Genomic DNA, 24,484 nt, shown 5'->3' with positions numbered 1-24,484 from the left:
CAACTTAGTGTCATCCGCAAATTTGGAGATACTACATTTAATCCCCTCATCTAAATCATTAATGTACAGTGTAAACAGCTGGGGCCCCAGCACAGAACCTTGCGGTACCCCACTAGTCACTGCCTGCCATTCTGAAAAGTACCCATTTACTCCTATTCTTTGCTTCCTGTCTGACAACCAGTTCTCAATCCACATCAGCACACTACCCCCAATCCCATGTGCTCTAACTTTGCACATCAATCTCTTGTGTGGGACCTTGTCGAACGCCTTCTGAAAGTCCAAATATACCACATCAACTGGTTCTCCCTTGTCCACTCTACTGGAAACATCCTCTCAAAATTCCAGAAGATTTGTCGAGCATGATTTCCCTTTCACAAATCCATGCTAACTTGGACCTATCATGTCACCTCTTTCCAAATGCACTGCTATGACATCCTTAATAATTGATTCCATCATTATACCCACTACTGAGGTCAGGCTGACCGGTCTATAATTCCCTGTTTTCTCTCTCCCTCCTTTTTTAAAAAGTGGGGTTACATTGGCTACCCTCCACAGGAACTGATCCAGAGTCAATGGAATGTTGGAAAATGACTGTCAATGCATCCACTATTTCCAAGGCCACCTCCTTAAGTACTCTGGGATGCAGTCCATCAGACCCTGGGGATTTATCGGCCTTCAATCCCATCAATTTCCCCAACACAATTTCCCGGCTAATAAGGATTTCCCTCAGTTCCTCCTCCTTACTAGACCCCCCGACCCCTTTTATAACTGGAAGGTTGTTTGTGTCCTCCTTCGTGAATACTGAACCAAAGTACTTGTTCAATTGGTCCGCCATTTCTTTGTTCCCCGTTATGACTTCCCCTGATTCTGACTGCAGGGGACCTACGTTTGTCTTTACTAACCTTTTTCTCTTTACATATCTATAGAAAGTTTTGCAATCCGTCTTAATGTTCCCTGCAAGCTTCTTCTCATACTCCATTTTCCCTGCCCTAATCAAACCCTTTGTCCTCCTCTGCTCAGTTCTAAATTTCTCCCAGTCCCCAGGTTCGCTGCTATTTCTGGCCAATTTGTATGCCACTTCCTTGGCTTTAATACTATCCCTGATTTCCCTTGATAGCCACGGTTGAGCCACCTTCCCTTTTTTATTTTTATGCCAGACAGGAATGTACAATTGTTGTAGTTCATCCATGCGGTCTCTAAATGTCTGCCATTGCCCATCCACAGTCAACCCCTTAAGTATCATTCGCCAATCTATCCTAGCCAATTCACGCCTCATACCTTCAAAGTTACCCTTCTTTAAGTTCTGGACCATGGTCTCTGAATTAACTGTTTCATTCTCCCTCCCAATGCAGAATTCCACCATATTATGGTCACTCTTCCCCAAGGGGCCTCGCACAATGAGATTGCTAATTAATCCTCTCTCATTACACAACACCCAGTCTAAGATGGCCTCCCCTCTAGTTGGTTCCTCAACATATTGAAGGAAGGGAAGGGGCAGAGGCGGCCGAACGGATGGTCTCAGTCTTAGAGACAAAGAAGTCCATGTGTTCCTCACACTTATTGTCGGAGGTGAGGGGGGAGAGGGGGTTAATAAAACGGTTAGCAGTGGAGATTAGAAGCAGGGGGTTATCTTTGCATTCCAGAATGATTCTGGAATAGTGAGCGATTTTAGCAGATGAGAGCAGGACCCGATAATGCTTCATGTGATCCAGCCAGATCTGGCGGTGAATGGCTAAACCAGTTGTCTGGCAAATCCGTTCAATCCTGTGTCCCTTGGACGTAAGGGAGCGAAGATCAGGGCTGTACCAGGGGAACGGCCAGGGTGAGAGAGAATTGTTTTAACAGGGACTAGGGCATCAAAGATGGTGGTGAGGGTGTGGTTGAGCAGATCAGTAGCTGCAGTAATGTCGTGGTGAATGGAGGGTCAAAGACTGGACAGTTGGCAGTTGACAAGAGTCGGAGCGGACATGGAAGGAGGTAGGGTTGGTGTGGGGAGGGTGGAGAGCGATACGAGGAAGTGGTCAGAGATGGCCTTATCTGTGATTGATACGATGGGAGTAGCGAGGCCACGAGAGATGGCAAGGTCGAGGGGGTGGCCGTGAATATGGGTTGGGGAGTTTACAGGGAGCTATACAGGGTATTGGTGAGGCCACACCTGGAATACTGCGTGCAGTTTTGGTTTCCATGTTTACGAAAGGATATACTTGCTTTGGAGGCAGTTCAGAGAAGGAAGGTTCACTAGGCTGATTCTGGAGATGAGGGGGTTGACTTATGAGGAAAGGTTGAGTAGGTTGGGCCTCTACTCATTGGAATTCAGAAGAATGAGAGGCGATCTTATCGAAATGTATAAGATTATGAGGGGGCTTGACAAGGTGGATACAAAGAGGATGTTTCCACTGATGGGGGAGACTAGAACTAGAGGGCATAATCTTAGAATAAGGGGCCGCCCATTTAAAACTGAGATGAGGAGAAATTTCTTCTCTGAGGGTTGTAAATCTGTGGAATACGTTGCCTCAGAGAGCTGTGGAAGCTGGGGCATTGAACAAATTTAAGACAGAAATAGTTTCTTAAACGATAAGGGGTTATGGGGAGCGGGCAGGGAAGTGGAACTGAGTCCATGATCCGATCAGCCATGATCTTATTGAATGGCGGAGCAGGCTCGAGGGGCCGTATGGCCTACTCCTGCTCCTATTTCTTATGTTCTTATGAGAGATTAAGGGAGGATAGGAGGCTAGGGAACTCAGGAGAGAGAGCAAGATGAATTGAGATGGAGGTTGAAATCACAGAGGGTGGAAAGTAGTGAAGGAATATCAGTTAAGAGATGCTCTATGGAGGAGACGGTGCCGGAGGGGCAGGGGGACAGACCAAGGTGTAATATGGTGATGAGAGCCACACCGTCACCACAGCAGTCTGAGCGAGGCAAGTGGGGGAAGGTATAGCCAGGCGGGAAGGCTTCATTACGGGGTAAGGTGTCATCGCCCCTCAACCAGGTTTCCGTCAGGGCCATGGTGTCGATGCCATCATCCACAATAAGCTCATGGATGGCAAGGGCCTTGCTCGCAAGTGAACGGATGTTGTGCAGAGGGTCGGTGATGGCTGCCCCACTGCCAGTGTCCACAGGGTCAGCGGTGGGGGGGGAGATTGACCAGATTAGCCCCCAGCGAGAGAGTAGGATGGGACAGCTGGGGTTGCTGCTCGTAAGGAGGCAGCGACGAGTGCCTCGAGGGGCCCTTCGTAGGATGCCAAGAGAGGCCCAATGGGAAGCTGCAGGTTTAGCCAGGAAGGACTCGAGCCTGGGACAGCAGCAGGAGAGTAATGAAGGGTTGGGACAGCGATTTGGGAGGGCAGAGTATCCGAGAGAGGAGAGATGAGAGGAGGCACGACGACAGGAGAGATAAAGAGAAAAAGAAAGAGTGGGAAGTATTGGAAGGCCCGGGTCAGGAGCGGCAGTCAAACTGCGCACACAAATGGCCGGGAAAAGCTCGGGTTACATGGGCCTGTTTCAATATAGAACATCCAATATTGGTGGGTACGATAGCACGCCACGCCTCGTATCTACATTAAACCCTGCCCCGCTCACAACCATGTAATCACCTGGGAAAGACAGAGGAAAAGCACCAGTTTCGAATGGACCTAGCGAGTAAGGTCAGAAGGTACCTGGGGAGGGGACCCAGGGACTGTTGGGTGAGAGTGAACATTTGGGAGAATCTCTGCTGTTGTACCGCGCCGGCGGTGTGCCTGCTGTCGTACCTCGCCGGCGGTGTGCCTGCTGTCGTACCTCTCCGGCAGTGTGTCTGCTGTCGTACCTCGCCGGCGGTGTGCCTGCCGTCGTACCTCGCCGGCAGTGTGCCTGCTGTCGTACCTCTCCGGCAGTGTGCCTGCTGTCGTACCTCGCCGGCGGTGTGCCTGCTGTCGTACCACTCCGGCGGTGTGCCTGCTGTCGTACCTCTCCGGCGGTGTGTCTGCTGTCGTACCTCTCCGGCGGTGTGCCTCGCCGGCAGTGTGCCTGCTGTCGTACCGCGCCGGCGGTGTGCCTCGCCGGCGGTGTGTCTGCTGTCGTACCTCGCCGGCGGTGTGCCTGCTGTCGTACCACTCCGGCGGTGTGCCTGCTGTCGTACCTCTCCGGCGGTGTGTCTGCTGTCGTACCTCTCCGGCGGTGTGCCTCGCCGGCAGTGTGCCTGCTGTCGTACCGCGCCGGCGGTGTGCCTCGCCGGCGGTGTGTCTGCTGTCGTACCTCGCCGGCGGTGTGCCTCGCCGGCAGTGTGTCTGCTGTCGTACCTCGCCGGCGGTGTACCTCGCCGGCAGTGTGTCTGCTGTCGTACCTCGCCGGCGGTGTACCTCGCCGGCAGTGTGTCTGCTGTCGTACCTCGCCGGCGGTGTGCCTGCTGTTGTGCCTCGCCGGCGGTGTGTCTGCTGTCGTACCTCGCCGGCGGTGTGCCTGCTGTCGTACCTCTCCGGCGGTGTGCCTGCTGTCGTACCTCTCCGGCGGTGTGTCTGCTGTCGTACCTCGCCGGCGGTGTGTCTGCTGTCGTACCGCGCCGGCGGTGTACCTCGCCGGCGGTGTGCCTCGCCGGCAGTGTGCCTGCTGTCGTACCTCGCCGGCGGTGTGCCTCGCCGGCGGTGTGTCTGCTGCCGTACCTCGCCGGCGGTGTGTCTGCTGTCGTACCTCTCCGGCGGTGTACCTCGCCGGCGGTGTGCCTGCTGTCGTACCTCGCCGGCGGTGTGCCTGCTGCCGTGCCTGGCTGTAGAATCATAGATATTTACAGCAGGGGAGGAGGCCATTGGGCCCACTGGGCCCGTACCAGCTCTCTGCAGGAGCACCTCAGCCAGTCCCACTCCCCCGCCTTTTCCTCAGCTCTGCAATTTTTTTTCTTTCAGGTCTTATCCAATTCCCTTTTGAAAATCACGATTGAGTCTGCCTCCACCAGCCCCTCAGGCCGTGAATTCCAGATAGTAACCACTCGCTGCGTAAAAACATTTTTCCTCATGTCGCCTTTGGTTCTTCTGCCAATCACCTTAAATCTCTGTCCTCCAGTTCTTGACTCTTCTGCCAATGGAAACAGCTCAGTTTCTCTGTCCAGACCCCTCATGATTTTGAACACCTGTATCAAATCTCCCTTCAATCTTCCTGGAATCATTAGAACATAAGAATTAGGAACAGGAGTAGGCCATCGAGCCCCTCGAGCCTGCTCCACCATTCAACAAGATCATGGCTGATCTGGCCGTGGACTCAGCTCCACTTACCCGCCCGCTCCCCATAACCCTTAATTCCCTTATTGGTTAAAAATCTATCTATCTGTGATTTGAATATATTCAATGAGCTAGTCTCAACTGCTTCCTTGGGCAGAGAATTCCACAGATTCACAACCCTCTGGGAGAAGAAATTCCTTCTCAACTCGGTTTTAAATTGGCTCCCCCGTATTTTGAGGCTGTGCCCCCTAGTTCTAGTCTCCCCGACCAGTGGAAACAACCTCTCTGCCTCTATCTTGTCTATCCTTTTCATTATTTTAAATGTTTCTATAAGATCACCCCTCATCCTTCTGAACTCCAACGAGTAAAGACCCAGTCTACTCAATCTATCATCATAAGGTAACCCCCTCATCTCCGGAATCAGCCTAGTGAATCGTCTCTGTACCCCCTCCAAGGCTAGTATATCCTTCCTTAAGTAAGGTGACCAAAACTGCACGCAGTACTCCAGGTGCGGCCTCACCAATACCCTGTACAGTTGCAGCAGGACCTCCCTGCTTTTGTACTCCATCCCTCTCGCATTGAAGGCCAACATTCCATTCGCCTTCCTGATTACCTGCTGCACCTGCAAACTAACTTTTTGGGATTCATGCACAAGGACCCCCAGGTCCCTCTGGACCGCAGCATGTTGTAATTTCTCCCCATTCAAATAATATTCCCTTTAACTGTTTTTTTTTCAAGGTGGATGACCTCACATTTTCCGACATTGTATTCCATCTGCCAAACCTTAGCCCATTCGCTTAACCTATCTAAATCTCTTTGCAGCCTCTCTTTGTCCTCTACACAACCCGCTTTCCCACTAATCTTTGTGTCATCTGCAAATTTTGTTGCACTACACTCTGTCCCCTCTTCCAGGTCATCTATGTATATTGTAAACAGTTGTGGTCCCAGCACCGATCCCTGTGGCACACCACTAACCACCGATTTCCAACCTGAAAAGGACCCATTTATCCCGACTCTCTGCTTTCTGTTAGCCAGCCAATTCTCTATCCATGCTAATACATTTCCTCTGGCTCCGCGTACCTTTATCTTCTGCAGTAACCTTTTGTGTGGCACCTTATCGAATGCCTTTTGGAAATCTAAATACACCACATCCATCGGTACACCTCTATCCACCATGCTCATTATATCCTCAAAGAATTCCAGTAAATTAGTTAAACATGATTTCCCTTCATGAATCTATGTTGCGTCTGCTTGATTGCACTATTCCTATCCAGATGACCCGCTATTTCTTCCTTTATGATAGCTTCAAGCATTTTCCCCACTACAGATGTTAAACTAACCGGCCTATAGTTACCTGCCTTTTGTCTGCCCCCTTTTTTAAACAGAGGCGTTACATTAGCTGCTTTCCAATCCGCTGGTACCTCCCCAGAGTCCAGAAAATTTTGGTAGATTATAACGAATGCATCTGCTATAACTTCCGCCATCTCTTTTAATACCCTGGGATGCATTTCATCAGGACCAGGGGACTTGTCTACCTTGAGTCCCATTAACCTGTCCAGCACTACCCCCCTAGTGATAGTGATTGTCTCAAGGTCCTCCCTTCCCACATTCCCGTGACCCGCAATTTCTGGCATGGTTTTTGTGTCTTCCACTGTGAAGACCGAAGCAAAATAATTGTTTATGGTCTCAGCCATTTTCACATTTCCCATTATTAAATCCTCCTTCTCATCTTCTAAGGGACCACCCTTTACTTTAGTCACTCTTTTCCGTTTTATATATCGGTAAAAGCTTTTACTATTTGTTTTTATGTTTTGTGCAAGTTTACCTTCGTAATCTATCTTTCCTTTCTTTATTGCTTTCTTAGTCATTCTTTGCTGTTGTTTAAAATTTTCCCAATCTTCTAGTTTCCCACTAACCTTGGCCACCTTATACGCATTGGTTTTTAATTTGATACTCTCCTTTATTTCCTTGGTTATCCACGGCTGGTTATCCCTTCTCTTACCGCCCTTCTTTTTCACTGGAATATATTTTTGTTGAGCACTATGAAAGAGCTCCTTAAAAGTCCTCCACTGTTCCTCAATTGTGCCACCGTTTAGTCTGTGTTTCCAGTCTACTTTAGCCAACTCTGCCCTCATCCCACTGTAGTCCCCTTTGTTTAAGCATAGTACGCTCGTTTCTGACACAACTTCCTCACCTTCAATCTGTATTACAAATTCAACCATATTGTAATCACTCATTCCGGAGAGGATCTTTTACTAGGAGGTCGTTTATTTTTCATGTCTCATTACACAGGACCAGATCTAAGATAGCTTGCACCCTTGTAGGTTCTGTAACATAATGTTCTAAGAAACAATCCCGTATGCATTCTATGAATTCCTCCTCAAGGCTACCCCGTGCGATTTGATTTGACCAATCGATATGTAGGTTAAAATCCCCCATGATTACTGTCATTCCTTTTTCACATGCCTCCATTATTCGCTTGATTATTGTCCGCCCCACCGAGAAGTTATTATTTGGGGGCCTATAAACTACGCCCACCAGTGACTTTTTCCCCTTACTATCTCTAATCTCCACCTACAATGATTCAATATTTTGTTCATTAGAGCCAATATCGTCTCTCACAACTGCCCTAATATCATCCTTTATTAACAGAGCTACCCCACCTCCTTTCCCTTCTTGTCTATCTTTCTGAAATGTCAGATACCCCTGTATGTTTAATTCCCAGTCTTGGACACCCTGCAACCACGTTTCTGTAATGCCACCAAATCATACCCATTTGTAATGATTTGTGCCTTCAACTCATTTACTTTATTTCGAATGCTGCATGCGTTTCGGTAGAGTGTTTTAATACTAGTTTTTAAACCATGATTTTTAGTTTTGACCCCTCCTGCAGCCCCTTTATATTCATACATATTGTCCCTTCCTATCACCTTGTGATTTACACTTACCCCAGTGCTACTCTGCTCTGTTGCCTCCTGCCTTTTGCATTCCTTCTTGGGGTCCTGTTCATCTGAGCTCTCACCCACTCTAACTAGCTCAGAGCCCTCTCCTGGGTTCCGAATACTCCTCGCATTGAGGCACCGAGCTTTCAGGCTTGCCTTTTTATTACACTTTGACCCTTTAGAATTTTGCTGTACAGTGGCCCTTTTTGATTTTTGCTTTGGGTTTCTCTGCCCTCCACTTTTCCTCATCTCCTTTCTGTCTTTTGCTTCTGTCTCCATTTTTGTTTCCCTCTGTCTCCCTGCATTGGTTCCCATCCTCCTGCCATATTAGTTTAACTCCTCCCCAACAGCACTAGCAAACACTCCCCCTAGGATAAATCTTTCCCCCTCATAAATCTTTCCTGCACCCTCTCTAAGGCCTTCACATCCTTCCTAAAGTGTGGTGCCCAGAATTGGAGCCGAACCCACCTTTTATAAAGGTTCATCATAACTTCCCTGCTTTTGTATTTTATGACTCTATTCATGAAGCCCAGGATCCCATAACCTTTTTGACCACTGTCTCAACCTGCCCTGCCACCTTCAGTGATTTGTGCACATACCCCCAGGTGTCTCTGTTCCTGCACCCCCTTTAGGATTGTACCCTTCAGTTTATATTGCCTCTGCTCATTCTTCCTACCAAAATGTATCACTTTGTACTTTTATGCTTTAAATTCCATCTGCCCCGTGCCCGCCCATCCCACCAGCCTGTCTGTCTTCCTGAAGTCTATCACTATCCTCCTCACTGTTCACTATACTTCCAAGTTTTGTGTCATCTGTAAATTTTGAAATTGTGCCCTGTACACCCACAACCAGGTCATTAATATATATCAGGAAAAGCAGTGGTCCCAGTACCGACCCCTGGGGAACACCACTGTATACCTTCCCCCAGTCCCAGAAACAACTGTTCACCACTACTCTCTGTTTCCTGTCACTGAGACAATCCCGTATCCATACTGCCCCTGTCCCTTTTAGGGCTTCAACTTTGCTGCAAGCCGATTATGTGGCATTTTATCAAACGCCTTTTGGAATTCCATGTCCACCACGTCGACCACATTGTCCTCATCAACCCTCTCTGTTACCTCATCAAAAAACTCTCAACTTGGTTAAATATGATTTGCCTTAATCAATCAGTGCTGGCTTTCCTTCATTAATCCACCCCTATCCAAGTGACTTAATTTTGACCCAGATTATTGTTTCAAAAGCTCATCGATGTCTGCCCTTGCTGATAGTAGGCTCCTGAGGTATGGAAAATGGTCCACGTGGATTTTGATGACTGAGGGGCAGTGCTGTGTGGTGGGGTCAGGTTGGTGGAGGACCTTTGTCTTACGGATGTTTAGTGTAAGACCCATGCTTTCGTACGCTTCAGTGAAGATGTTGACGATGACTTGGAGTTCGGCCTCTGTGTGCAGACGCAGGCGTCGTCTGCATACTGCAGTTTGATGACGGAGGATGGGACGACCTTGGATCTATCCTGGAGGTGACGAAGGTTGAACAGATTCCCATTGGTTCTATAGTTTAGTTCCACTTGCTCAGACCAACATGGCCAGCATCGAAGCACTGACCACACTCGACCAGCTCCGTTCGGCGGGCCACATTGTCCGCATGCCTGACACGAGACTCCCAAAGCAAGCGCTCTACTCTGAACTCCTACAAGGCAAGCGAGCCCCAGGTGGCCAGAGGAAATGTTTCAAGGATGCCCTCAAAGCCTCCTTGATAAAATGCAACATCCCCACCAACACCTGGGAGTCCCTGGCCCAAGATCGCCCAAAGTGGAGGAAGAGCATCCGGGAGGGCGCTCGAGTCTCATCGCCGAGAGCATGCAGAAATCAAGCGCAGGCAGCGGAAGGAGCGTGCGGCAAACCAGTCCCACCCTCCCTTTCCTCCTATTTCTATACTCGCATGTGGCAAACGGATTACCTTTTGAGCTCTTGCTTTTTAATCTCTTTCCTAGCTCCCTTATTTCTTCCTGCTGGATCTCGCCCCTCTTTCTACCAACATCATTTGTACTGATATGGACCACGATCTCTGGCTGTTCACCCTCCCGCCTCACAATGTTCTGCAGCTGCTCATGACACCTTTAACCCTGGCACCAGGGAGGCAACATATTCTCCTGGAATTATGTCTGCAGCCGCAGAAACGCCTGTCTGTTCCCTTAACTATCAAATTCCCTACCACTGCTGCCTTCCCGATCTGTAAACAAGGATGAGAATTTTGAAATCGAGGCAATTTTAAGCGGGAGCCAGTGTAGGTCAGCGAGCACAGGGGGTGATGGGTGATCAGGACTTGATGTGAGTTAGGACACGGGCTGCCAAGTTTTGGATCATCTCTAGTTTATGTAGTGTAGAATGTGGGAGCCCAGCCAGGAGTGTGTTGGAGTAGTCAAGTCTAGAGGTAACAAACGCATGGATATGAGTTTCAGCAGTACAAAGAGCCGATGCAGGGGTGGAGGCAGTGAACCAGACAGTAAGAGCTTCTACAGGTACATAAAAAGGGAGGGAGTAGCTAAAGTAAACGTTCATCCCTCCGAGGACGAGACTGGAAAATTAATAATAGGAAACGGGGAAATGGCAGTGACATTGAACAAATATTTTGTATCGGTCTTCACGGTAGAAGACACTAAAAGCATCCCAATAATAATCCGCATATCGGCACTGGAGCTGTGGATGGACTCACTCTGGAGCGTGCGCGATGCTGAGAATGTTGTGGATAGCACATTTAGTGAGTTGGTCACACCGCAGGTAAGGGTTAGGACAGATAGTGAATGGGTGACCAAGAGACAAGGCAAGAGCAGGAAGGTAGTGCAGGAGTCCCCTACGGTCATCTCCCTCCAAAACAGATATACCGTTTTGGATACTGTTGGAGGAGATAACTTACCAGGGGAAGGCACCAGCAGCCAGGTTCATGGCACCGTGGGTGGCTCTGCTGCACAGAAGGGCGGGAAAAAAAGTGGGAGAGCTATAGTGATAGGGGACTCTATTGTAAGAGGAATAGATAGGATTTCTGCAGCCGCAACAGAGACTCCAGGATGGTATGTTGCCTCCCTGGTGCAAGGGTCAAGGATGTCTCAGAGCGGTTGCAGAGCATTCTGGAGAGAGAGAGAGTGAACAGCCAGTTGTCGTGGTACATGTAGGTACCAACGATAGAGGTAAAAAGTGGGAAGAGGTCCTACAAGCTGAATTTAGGGAGCTAGGAGTTAAATTAAAAAGTAGGACCTCAAAGGTAGTAATCTCTGGATTGCTACCAGTGCCACGTGCTAATCAGAGTAGAGGGAGCAGGATAGTTAGAATAAATACGTGGCTTGAGCAGTGGTGCAAGAGGGAGGGATTCAAATTCCTGGGACATTGGAACCAGTTCTGGGGGAAGTGGGACCTGTACAAAAGGGACGGTCTGCACTTGGGCAGGACTGGAACTGATGTCCTAGGGATAACATTTGCTAATGCAGTTCGGGAGTGTTTAAACTAATATGGCAGGGGGATGGGAACCTATGCAGCGAGATAGGGCGAAGTAATAATGGAGTCAGAAACAGATGGTCGAAAGGTAAAAAGCAATAGTGGAAGGCCGAGTAAATAAAGGCAAGAAACAAAAAGGGCCACACTACATCATCATTCTAAAAGGGCAAAGGGTGTTAAACCCTTCAGGCTTGTTTTTTTGTGTCTTAATGCAAGGAGTATCCGTAATAAGGTGGATGAATTAACTGTGCAAATAGATGTTAACAGACTGATTCCCGGGATGGCAGGACTGACATCAAGAAAGACTGGATCAACTGGGCTTGTATTCACTGGAGTTCAGAAGAATGAGAGGGGATCTCATAGAAACGTTTAAAATTCTGATGGGTTTAGACAGGTTAGATGCAGGAAGAATGTTCCCAATGTTGGGGAAGTCCAGAACCAGGGGTCACAGTCTAAGGATAAGAGGTAAGCCATTTAGGACCGAGATGAGGAGAAACTTCTTCACCCAGAGATTGGTGAACCTGTGGAATTCTCTACCACAGAAAGTTGTTGAGACCAATTCACTAAATATGTTCAAAAAGGAGTTAGATGAAGTCCTTACTACTAGGGGGATCAAGGGGTATGGCGAGAAAGCAGGAATGGGGTACTGAAGTTGCATGTTCAGCCATGAACTCATTGAATGGCGGTGCAGGCTAGAAGGGCCGAATGGCCTACTCCTGCACCTATTTTCTATGTCTATGATTAATAGATAATCAAGGGGCTAAAGGGAGGGAGGAACTTAAAACTATCACTCGAGAAAAAGTACTCGGCAAACTAATGGACTTGATGCTGTATCCTAGGGTCTTAAAAGAAGTGGCTGCAGAGATAGTGGATGCATTGGTTGTAATCTATCAAAATTCCCCGGATTCTGGGGAGGTCCCAGAAAATGTAATGCCCCTATTCAAGAAAGGTGGGGGACAGATGGAAACTATCGACCAGTTAGCTTAACATCTGTGGTTGGGAAAATGCTGGAGTCCATTATTAAGGAAGCAGTAGCGGGACATTTGGAAAAGCATGATTCAATCAAGCAGAGTCAGCATGGTTTTATGAAAGGGAAATCATGTTTGACAAATTTGCTGGAGTTCTTTGACGATGTAACGAGCAGATGGATAAAGGGGGAACCAGTGGATGTGGTGTATTTGGATTTTCAGAAGGCATTCAATAAGGTGCCACATAAAAGGTTACTGCAAGATAAAAGTTCATGGGGTTGGGGGTAATATATTAGCATGGATAGAGGATTGGCTAACTAACAGAAAACAGAGAGTCGGGATAAACGGGTCATTTTTCAAGTTGTCAAACTATAACTAGTGGGGTGAACATAACTTAAGAATTAGGAACAGGAGTAGGCCATCTAGCCCCTTGAGCCTGCTCCGCCATTCAACAAGATCATGGCTGATCTGGCCGTGGACTCAGCTCCACTTACCCGCCCTCTCCCCGTAACCCTTAATTCCCTTATTGGTTAAAAATCTATCTATCTGTGATTTGAATACATTCAATGAGCTAGCCTCAACTGCTTCCTTGAGCAGAGAATTCCACAGATTCACAACCCTCTGGGAGAAGAAATTCCTTCTCAACTTGGTTTTAAATTGGCTCCCCCGTAGTTTGAGGCTGTGCCCCCTAGTTCTAGTCTCCCCGACCAGTGGAAACAACCTCTCTGCCTCTATCTTGTCTATCCCTTTCATTATTTTAAATGTTTCTATAAGATCACCCCTCATCCTTCTGAATTCCAACGAGTAAAGACCCAGTCTACTCAATCTATCATCAAAAGGTAACCCCCCTCAATCTCTGGAATCAGCCTGGTGAATCGTTTCTGTACCCCCTCCAAGGCTAGTATATCCTTCCTTAAGTAAGGTGACCAAAACTGCACGCAGTACTCCAGGTGCGGCCTCACCAATATCCTGTACAGTTGCAGCAGGACCTCCCTGCTTTTGTACTCCATCCCTCTCGCAATGAAGGCCAACATTCCATTCGCCTTCCTGATTACCTGCTGCACCTGCAAACTAACTTTTTGGGATTCATGCACAAGGACCCCCAGGTCCCTCTGGACCGCAGCATGTTGTAATTTCTCCCCATTCAAATAATATTCCCTTTTACTGTTTTTTTTTCCCAAGGTGGATGATCTCGCACTTTCCGACATTGTATTCCATCTGCCAAACCTTAGCCCATTCGCTTAACCTATCTAAATCTCTTTGCAGCCTCTGTGTCCTCTACACAACCCGCTTTCCCACTAATCTTTGTGTCATCTGCAAATTTTGTTACACTACACTCTGTCCCCTCTTCCAGGTCATCTATGTATATTGTAAACAGTTGTGGTCCCAGCACTGATCCCTGCGGCACACCACTAACCACCGATTTCCAACCTGAAAAGGACCCATTTATCCCGACTCTCTGCTTTCTGTTAGCCAGCCAATTCTCTATCCATGCTAATACATTTCCTCTGACTCCGCGTACCTTTATTTTCTGCAGTAACCTTTTGTGTGGCACCTTATCGAATGCCTTTTGGAAATCTAATTACACCACATCCATCGGTACACCTCTATCCACCATGCTCGTTATATCCTCAAAGAATTTCAGTAAATTAGTTAAACATGATTTCCCCTTCATGAATCCATGCTGCGTCTGCTTGATTGCACTATTCCTATCTAGATGTCCCGCTATTTCTTCCTTAATGATAGCTTCAAGCATTTTCCCCACTACAGATGTTAAACTAACCGGCCTTTAGTTACCTGCCTTTTGTCTGCCCCCTTTTTTAAACAGAGGCGTTACATTAGCTGCTTTCCAATCCGCTGGTACCTCCCCAGAGTCCAGAGAATTTTGGTAGATTATAACGAATGCATCTGCTATAACTTCCGCCATCTCTTTTAATACCCTGGGAAGCATTTCATCAGGACCAGGGGACTTGTCTACCTTGAGTCCCATTAACCTGTCCAGCACTACCCCCCTAGTGATAGTGATTGTCTCAAGGTCCTCCCTTCCCACATGCCCATGTCCAATCCGATGGTACCTCCCCAGAGTGCCACAGGGATCGATGCTGGGGCCTCAACTATTTACAATCTATATTAATGACTTGGATGAAGAGACCGAGTATACAGTAACCAAATTTTCTGATCCAAAGATAGGTGGGAAAGCAAGTTGTGAGGAGGACAAACTGCTTTCCATCTGTAAAGGGATACAGACAGGCTAAGTGAGTGGGCAAAAATTTGGCAGATGGAGTATAATGTGGGAAAATGTGAGGTTATCCACTTTGGTAGGAAGAATAAAAAAGCGAATGGAGAAAGATTACAAAGTGCTGCAGTACAGAGGGATCTGGGGTCCTTGTATGTGAAACACAAAGTTAGCATGCAGTTACGGCACGTGATCAGGAAGGCCAATAGAGAGGAGGAATTTCTTCACTCGGAGGGTCGTGAATCTTTGGAATTCACCACCCCAGAGAGCTGTGGAGGCTGGGTCATTGAATATATCTAAGGCGGAGATAGACAGATTTTTGAGCGATAATGGATAATGGGGAGCGGGCAGGGAAGTGGAGCTGAGCCCATGATCAGATCAGCCATGATCGTGTTAAATGGCGGAGTAGGCTCGAGGGGCTGTATGGCTTACTCCTGTTCTTGTTTCTTATGTTATTATTAACTTTGTGATTTGTGTACAAGGATACCCAGGTCCAACTGAATTCCTAATCTGTCACCAATTTAAAAAAATATTATTTTTTTATTTTTCCTACCAAAGTGGATAACTTCACATTTCCCTACATTATATTCCATCTGCCATGCTCTTGTCTTCTCACTGAACCTGTCTATATCCCTATGAAACCTCTTTGCGTCCTCCTCACAACTTACATTCTCACCTAGCTTTGTATCGTCAGCAAACATGGACTCAGTGCACTCGGTCCCGGCATGTAAGTCATTGATACAGATTGTGAATAACTGGGGCCCCAGCACCAATCCTTACGGTACCCCACTAGTTACAGCCTGCCAACCTGAAAATGACCCGTTTATTCCTACTCTCTGTTGTCTGTCTGTTAACCAATCCTCAATCCATGCTAGTATATTACCCCCAATCCCATGAGCCCTAATTTTGTGCAATAAACTTGTGTGGCACCTTATCGAAAGCTTTTTGAAAATCCAATTACACCACATCCACTGGTTCCCCCTTAGCTACCCTGCTAGTTACATCCTCAAAAAGCAGATTTGTCAAACATGATTTCCTTTTCATAAATCTGTGGAGTCTGCCCAATCTTACTATGATTTTCGAAGTGCCCTGTTACCACTTCCTTGATAATGGGTTCCAGCATTTTCCCTAATACTGACGTTAGACTAACTGGTCTATAGTGAGGAGGAGGAGGAGTGTGAAATATTAGATGAAATGAACATAGTAAGGGAGGAACTATTGAGGGGTTTAGCATCTTTGAAAGTGGATAAATCGCCAGGCCCGGATGAAATGTGTCCCAGACTGTTCGAAGCAAGGCAGGAAATAGCGGAGGCTGTGGCTACAGGTGTGGTACTGGAGAACTGCTAATGTATGGTTATTTAAAAAGGGAGAAAGGGATAGACCGAGTAATTACAGGCCAGTCAGCCCAACCTCAGTGGCGGAAAAATTATTGGAAAAACCCTGAGGGACAGGATAAATCTTCATTTAGAAAGACACGGATTAATCAAGGACAGTCAGCACGGATTTGTTAAGGGAAGGTCGTGTCTGACTAACTTGATTGAATTTTTCGAGGAGGTAACCAGGAGGGTCGATGAGGGCAGTGTGTATGATGCAGTGTATATGGATTGTAGCAAAGCTTTTGATAAGGTCCCACATGGCAGACTGGTCACGAAAGTAAAAGCCCCTGGGATCCAGGGCAAAGTGACAAGTTGGATCCAAAATTGTCTCAGAGACAGGAAGCAAAGGGTAATGGGTGATGGGTGTTTGTGTGACTGGAAGGATGTTTCCAGTGGGGTTCCACAGGGCTCAGTGCTGGGTCCCTTGCTTTTTGTGGTATATATCAATGATCTAGACTTAATCATACTCCCTATATTCAAGAAGTTTGCAGATTATATAAAAATTGGCTGTGTGGTTGATAATGAAGAAGAAAGCTGTAGACTGCAGGAAGATATCAATGAACTGGTCAGGTGGGCAGAACAGTGGCAAATGGAATTTAATCCAGAGAAGTGTGAGGTAATGCGTTAGGGGAGGGCTAACAAGGAAAGGGAATACACATTAAATGGTAGGACACTGAGAAGTGTAGAGGAACAGAGGGACCTGGGAGTGCAGGTCCACAGATCCCTGTAGATAAGGTGGTTAAGAAGGCATACGGAATACTTGCCTTTATTGGCCGAGGCATAGAATACAAGAGCAGGGAGGTTATGCTTGAACTGCATAAAAGACTGGTTAGGTCACAGCTGGAGTACTGCGTGCAGTTCTGGTCACCACATTACAGGAAGGATGTGATTGCACAGAGGGCATTTATAAGGATGAGGAATGGTGCAGGGGTCTTGGGGCGTTGTGCCGAGTGTGTGGGTGAGGGGGGGGGGGTTCTGGGTGTTGTGGTGAGGGGGGGGGTTCTGGGTGTTGTGGTGAGGGGGGGGGTTCTGGGCGTTGTGGTGAGGGGGGGGGTTCTGGGTGTTGTGGTGAGGGGGGGGGTTCTGGGTGTTGTGGTGAGGGGGGGGGTTCTGGGCGTTGTGGTGAGGGGGGGGGTTCTGGGTGTTGTGGTGAGGGGGGGGGTTCTGGGTATTGTGGTGAGGGGGGGGGTTCTGGGCGTTGTGGTGAGGGGGGGGGTTCTGGGCGTTGTGATGAGGGGGGGGGTTCTGGGCGTTGTGGTGAGGGGGGGGGTTCTGGGCGTTGTGGTGAGGGGGGGGGGTTCTGGGCGTTGTGGTGAGGGGGGGGGGTTCTGGGCGTTGTGGTGAGGGGGGGGGGGTTCTGGGCGTTGTGCCGAGTGTGTGGGTGAGCGGGGGGGGGGGTGTCCCGGTGCGGGGGGTGTCCCGGTGCGGGGGGGGGGGGTGTCCCGGTGCGGGGGGGGTGGTCCCGGTGCGGGGGGGGTGGTCCCGGTGCGGGGGGTGTCCCGGTGTGGGGGGGGGGGTGTCCCGGTGTGGGGGGGGGGGGGGTCCCGGTGCGGGGGGTGTCCCGGTGCGGGGGGGGGTGTCCCGGTGTGGGGGGGGGGTGGTCCCGGTGCGGGGGGTGTCCCGGTGTGGGGGGGGGGGTGTCCCGGTGTGGGGGGGGGGGTGTCCCGGTGCGGGGGGTGTCCCGGTGCGGGGGGGGGTGTCCCGGTGTGGGGGGGGGGGTGTCCCGGTGCGGGGGGTGTCCCGGTGTGGGGGGGGGGGTGTCCCGGTGTGGGGGGGGGGGGGTCCCGGTGCGGGGGGTGTCCCGGTGCGGGGGGGGGTGTCCCGGTGTGGGGGGGGGGGTGGTCCCGGTGCGGGGGGTGTCCCGGTGTGGGGGGGGGGGGGGGTCCCGGTGCGGGGGGTGTCCGGGGGGGGGGGTGTCCCGGGGGGGGGTGCTGTGGGTGTCCCGGGGGGGGGGGGTGCTGTGGGGGTGTCCCGGGGGGGGGGGGTGTCCCGGGGGGGGGTGCTGCGGGCGGGTGTCCGGGACCCTGTCCTGTCACTCACTGGTTGGCGGTGTTGGGATTAACCATTGGACCCAGCACAGCTGTAACATGGCTGTTCAGCGTCACTGAGCTCAACCATCCTGCAGCAGGGGGGGAGGGGGGAGGAGGCTGGTGCAAGGGGGACTTTAATGGTGTTGTGGAGCAGGTTTGGGTGGTGTTACAGTACGATTTGCAGGCTCCTCGGTCTGAGGGAGAATGTTTTGTGTGCTGAGTCAGCAGGGCGAGAGCGAGACCTACTTGGATGGCACCCGTTTCCCGTTGCGGGAGTGGTAGAGCCCTGGGCCTGTGGTTCCCGAGGCCTGGGAGACGGCTGTGTTGTGGAAGTGGCTCAGTGTGTGCTGCAGCTGGGGGCCCACACTGTGAACAGCAGGAATCTACACCTAGAGCACTGAGCAGTGTGGGGCCTGACATTACACACACAGGCTGGCTGCTGGCTGCAGTAACTGTGATGAGGTAAGGAGCCTTGGCAGTCTGTCTGTCCGTGTGTGTGTGTGTGTGTGTCTGTCTGTCTGTCTGTCTGTCTGTGTGTGTGTGTGTCTGTGGTGTCTGTGTGTGTGTGTGTGTGTCTGTCTCCGTGTGTGTCTGTGTGTGTGTGTGTGTGTGTGTGTGTCTCCGTGTGTGTGTGTGTGTGTCTGTCTCCGTGTGTGTCTGTGTGTGTGTGTGTGTGTGTGTGTGTCTGTCTCCGTGTGTGTGTGTGTCTGTGTGTGTCTGTCTCCGTGTGTGTGTGTCTGTGGTGTCTGTGTGTGTGTGTGTGTGTGTCTGTCTCCGTGTGTGTGTGTGTCTGTGTGTGTGTGTGTGTCTGTGTGTGTCTGTCTCCGTGTGTGTGTGTCTGTCTGTCTCCGTGTGTGTGTGTGTGTCTGTGTGTGTGTGTCTGTCTGTCTCCGTGTGTGTGTGTCTGTCTGTCTCCGTGTGTGTGTGTCTGTGTGTGTGTGTGTGTGTGTGTGTGTCTGTCTCCGTGTGTGTGTGTGTGTGTGTCTGTCTGTCTCCGTGTGTGTGGTGTGTGTGTGTCTGTCTGTCTGTCTCCGTGTGTGTGGTGTGTGTGTGTCTGTCTGTCCGTGTGTGTGTGTCTGTCTGTCCGTGTGTGTGTGTGTCTGTCTCCGTGTGTGTGTGTGTGTGTCTGTCTCCGTGTGTGTGTGTGTCTGTCTGTCTGTACATGTGTGGTGTGTGTGTGTGTGTCTCCGTGTGTGTGTGTGTCTGTGGTGTCTGTGTGTGTGTGTGTGTGTGTGTGTGTCTGTCTCCGTGTGTGTCTGTGTGTGTCTGTCTCCGTGTGTGTGTGTCTGTGTGTGTGTGTGTGTGTGTGTCTGTCTCCGTGTGTGTGTGTGTCTGTGTGTGTGTGTGTGTCTGTGTGTGTCTGTCTCCGTGTGTGTGTGTCTGTCTGTCTCCGTGTGTGTCTGTGTGTGTGTGTGTGTGTGTGTGTGTCTGTCTCCGTGTGTGTGTGTGTCTGTGTGTGTCTGTCTCCGTGTGTGTGTGTCTGTGGTGTCTGTGTGTGTGTGTGTGTGTGTCTGTCTCCGTGTGTGTGTGTGTCTGTGTGTGTGTGTGTGTCTGTGTGTGTCTGTCTCCGTGTGTGTGTGTCTGTCTGTCTCCGTGTGTGTGTGTGTGTCTGTGTGTGTGTGTCTGTCTGTCTCCGTGTGTGTGTGTCTGTCTGTCTCCGTGTGTGTGTGTCTGTGTGTGTGTGTGTGTGTGTGTGTGTCTGTCTCCGTGTGTGTGTGTGTGTGTGTCTGTCTGTCTCCGTGTGTGTGGTGTGTGTGTGTCTGTCTGTCTGTCTCCGTGTGTGTGGTGTGTGTGTGTCTGTCTGTCCGTGTGTGTGTGTCTGTCTGTCCGTGTGTGTGTGTGTCTGTCTCCGTGTGTGTGTGTGTGTGTCTGTCTCCGTGTGTGTGTGTGTCTGTCTGTCTGTACATGTGTGGTGTGTGTGTGTGTGTCTCCGTGTGTGTGTGTGTCTGTGGTGTCTGTGTGTGTGTGTGTGTGTGTGTGTGTCTGTCTCCGTGTGTGTCTGTGTGTGTCTGTCTCCGTGTGTGTGTGTCTGTGTGTGTGTGTGTGTGTGTGTCTGTCTCCGTGTGTGTGTGTGTCTGTGTGTGTGTGTGTGTCTGTGTGTGTCTGTCTCCGTGTGTGTGTGTCTGTCTGTCTCCGTGTGTGTGTGTGTGTCTGTGTGTGTGTGTCTGTCTGTCTCCGTGTGTGTGTCTGTCTGTCTCCGTGTGTGTGTGTCTGTGTGTGTGTGTGTGTGTGTGTGTGTGTCTGTGTGTGTGTGTGTGTGTGTGTGTGTGTGTGTCTGTCTCCGTGTGTGTGTGTGTGTGTCTGTCTGTCTCCGTGTGTGTGGTGTGTGTGTGTCTGTCTGTCTGTCTCCGTGTGTGTGGTGTGTGTGTGTCTGTCTGTCTCTGTGTGTGTGTCTGTCCGTGTGTGTGTGTGTGTCTGTCCGTGTGTGTGTGTGTGTGTGTCTGTCCGTGTGTGTGTGTGTCTGTCCGTGTGTGTGTGTGTCTGTCCGTGTGTGTGTGTGTCTGTCCGTGTGTGTGTGTGTGTGTCCGTGTGTGTCTGTCCGTGTGTGTGTGTTTATAGAATTGCAGAGATTTACAGCACGGAGGGAGGCCATTCGGCCCATCATGTCCGTGCCGGTTGACCAAGAGCTACCCAGCCTAATCCCACTTTCCAGCTCTGGGTCCGTAGCCTGTGGGTTACGGCACTTCAGGTGTACATCCAGGTACTGTTTAAATGTGGTGAGGGTTTCTGCCTCTACCACCCTTTCAGGCCGTGAGTTCCAGACCCCCACCACCCTCTGGGTGAAGAAATTTCCCCTCAAATCCCCTCTAAACCTCCCCCCAGTGACTTTAAATCTATGCCCCCTGGTTGTTGAACCCTCTGCCAAGGGAAATAGGTCCTTCCTATCCACTCTATCGAGGCCCCTCATCGTTTTATACATCTCAATCAGGTCTCCCCTCAGTCTCCTCTGTTCCAAAGAAAACAACCCCAGCCTCTCCAATCTTTCCTCATAGCTAAAATTCTAAAGTCCAGGCAACACCCTCATAAATCTCCTCTGTACCCTTTCTAGTTCAACCCCATCTTTCCTGTAATGTGGTGACCAGAACTGCACGCAGTACTCCAGCTGTGGCCTAACCAGTGTTTTATACAGTTCAAACATAACCCCCCTGCTCTTGTATTCTATGCCTCGGCTAATAAAGGCAAGTATTCCGTATGCCTTCTTAACCACCTTATCCACCTGGCCTGCTACCTTCAGGGATCTGTGGACTTGCACTCCCAGGTCCCTCTGTTCCTCCACACCTCAGTATCCTCCCATTTATTGTGTACTCCCTTGTCTTGTTAGCCCTCCCCAAATGCATTATCTCTCTCTTTTCCGGATTGAATACCATTTGCCACTGTTCTGCCCACCTGACCAGCCCATTGATATCTTCCTGCAGTCTACAGCTTTCTTCTTCATTATCAATCACACAGCCAATTTTTGTATCCTCTGCAAACAACTTCTTCATATCCCCTACATTCAAGTCTAAATCATTGATATACTACAAAAAGCAAGGGACCCAGCACTGAGCCCCACTGGATACAGCCTTCCAGTCACAAAAACACCCATTACCCTTTGCTTCCCGCCTCTGAGCCAATTTTGAATCCAACTTATCACTTTGCCCTGGATCCCATGGGCTTTCACTTTCGTGACCAGTCTGCCATGTGGGAGCTGTACCACAGACTAGTCAAGCAACAGTCTGACATAGTCATACTCTCAGAATCATACCTTTCAGCCAAAGCCCCAGACTCCTCCATCACCATTCCTGGATATGTCTTGAATAAACCGGCAGGACAGAGGTGGCAACACAGTGGTATACAGTCTGGAGGGAGTGGCCCTGGGAGTCCTCAACATTGACTCTGGACCCCATGAAGTCTCATGGCTTCAGGTCAAGCATGGGCAAGGAAACCTCCTGCTGATTACCACCTCCCGCCCTCCCCCAGCTGAAGAATCAGTATCCTCCATGTTAAACACCATTTGGAAGAAGCACTGAGGGTAGAAAGGGCACAGAATGAACTCTGGGTGTCCATCACCAAGAGTGGCTCGGTAGCACCACTACTGACCGAGCCCTGAAGGACATAGCTGCCAGACTGGGCCTGCAGTAGGTGGTGAGAGAACCAACACGACCGAAAAACCAACTTGATCTCGTCCTCACCAATCTACCTGTCGGAGATGCATCTGTCCCTGACAGCATTGGTAGCAGTGACCACCGCAGTCGTTGTGGAGACAAAGTCCCGTCTTCACACTGAGGACACTCTCCATCGTGTTGTGTGGCACTACCACCGTGCTAAATGGGATAGATTCAGAACAGATCTAACAGCTCAAAACCGAGCATCCATGAGGCACTGTGGGCCATCAGCAGCAGCAGTATTGTATTCCACCACAATCTGTAACATCATGGCCCGGCATATCCCTCACTCTACCATTACCATCAAGCCAGAAGACCAACCCTGGTTCTATGAGGAGTGTAGAAGAGCATGCCAGGAGCAGAACCAGGCAGGCAGTGACTAGTGGGGTACTGCAAGGTTCAGTGCTGGGACCCCAGCTATTTACAATATACATTAATGATTTAAATGAAGGAATTGAGTGTAATATCTCCAGGTTTGCAGATGACACTAAGCTGGGTGGCAATGTGAGCTGTGAGGAGGACACATAGAGGCTGCAGGGTGACTTGGATAGGTAGGTGAGTGGGCAAATGCATGACAGATGAAGTATAATGTGGATAAATGTGAGGTTATCCACTTTGGTGGCAAAAACATGAAGGCAGAATATTATCTGAATGGTGACAGATTAGGAAAAGGGAAGGTGCAACGAGACCTGGTTGTCATGGTACATCAGTCATTGAAAGTTGGCATGCAGGTACAGCAGGCGGTGAAGGCAGCAAATGGCATGTTGGCCTTCATAGCGAGAGGATTTGATTTTAGGAGCAGGGAGGTCTTACTGCAGTTGTGCAGGGCCTTGGTGAGGCCACATCTTGAATATTGTGTACAGTTTTGGTCTCCCAATCTGAGGAAGGATATTCTTGCTGTTGAGGGAGTGCAGCGAAGGTTCACCAGACTGATTCCCGGGATGGCAGGACAGACTTACGAAGAAAGACTGGATCGACTAGGCTTATATTCAGTGGAATTTAGAAGAATGAGAGGGGATCTCATAGAAACATATAAAATTCTGACGGGACTGGACAGGTTGGATGCAGGAAGAATGTTCCCGATGTTGGGTAAGTCCAGAACCAGGGGTCACAGTCTAAGGATAAGGGGTAAGCTATTTATAAGAACATAACATAAGAACATAAGAATTAGGAACAGGAGTAGGCCATCTAGCCCCTCGAGCCTGCTCCGCCATTCAACAAGATCATGGCTGATCTGGCCGTGGACTCAGCTCCATTTACCCGCCCGCTCCCCATAACCCTTAATTCCCTTATTGGTTAAAAATCTATCTATCTGTGATTTTGAATATTTTCAATGAGCTAGCCTCAACTGCTTCCTTGGGCAGAGAATTCCACAGATTCACAACCCTCTGGGAGAAGAAATTCCTTCTCAGTTTTAAATTGGCTCCCCTGTAGTTTGAGGCTGTGCCCCCTAGTTCTAGTCTCCCCGACCAGTGGAAACAACCTCTCTGCCTCTATCCTGTCTATCCCCTTCATTATTTTAAATGTTTCTGTAAGATCACCCCTCATCCTTCTGAACTCCAACGAGTAAAGACCCAGTCTACTCAATCTATCATCATAAGGTAACCCCCTCATCTCCGGAATCAGCCGAGTGAATCGTCTCTGTACCCCCTCCAAAGCTAGTATATCCTTCCTTAAGTAACGTGACCAAAACTGCACGCAGTACTCCAGGTGCGGCCTCACCAATACCCTGTACAGTTGCAACAGAACCTCCCTGCTTTTGTACTCCATCCCTCTCGCAATGAAGGCCAACATTCCACTCGCCTTCCTGATTACCTGCAAACTAACTTTTTGGGATTCATGCACAAGGACCACCAGGTCCCTCTGTACCTCAGCATGTTGTAATTTCTCCCCATTCAAATAATATTCCCTTTTACTGTTTTTTTTTTTTCCCCCAAGGTGGATGACCTCACATTTTCCGACATTGTATTCCATCTGCTAAACATTAGCCCATTCGCTTAACCTATCTAAATCTCTTTGCAGCCTCTCTGTGTCCTCTACACAACCTGTTTTCCGACTAATCTTTGTGTCATCTGCAAATTTTGTTACACTACACTCTGTCCCCTCTTC

General features: G+C 49.5%; 2 protein-coding genes across 2 annotated transcripts in view; both read left to right on the top strand.

Moving 5' to 3' along the window:
• The window catches only part of LOC139244115 (guanine nucleotide-exchange factor SEC12-like), a 40,382-nt gene extending 37,315 nt beyond the window's left edge, over window positions 1-3,067 (top strand). Inside the window, exon 6 of the mRNA XM_070870986.1 lies at window positions 2,991-3,067. Coding sequence (XP_070727087.1) covers window positions 2,991-3,067 — 77 coding nt within the window. The remainder of the gene's footprint in view (window positions 1-2,990) is intronic.
• A 15,393-nt stretch (window positions 3,068-18,460) lies between these two features.
• LOC139244114 (nuclear receptor coactivator 1-like) overlaps window positions 18,461-24,484 on the top strand; it is a 73,361-nt gene continuing 67,337 nt past the window's right edge. Inside the window, exon 1 of the mRNA XM_070870985.1 lies at window positions 18,461-18,692. The gene's annotated coding sequence lies outside the window, so the exon portion shown is untranslated. The remainder of the gene's footprint in view (window positions 18,693-24,484) is intronic.

The sequence above is a fragment of the Pristiophorus japonicus genome, unplaced genomic scaffold (genome assembly GCF_044704955.1).
Source record: "Pristiophorus japonicus isolate sPriJap1 unplaced genomic scaffold, sPriJap1.hap1 HAP1_SCAFFOLD_204, whole genome shotgun sequence".
NCBI lineage: Eukaryota > Metazoa > Chordata > Chondrichthyes > Pristiophoridae > Pristiophorus > Pristiophorus japonicus.
Note: the sequence above shows the minus strand (reverse complement) of the source record. Positions and strands in the feature narration are given on the sequence as shown.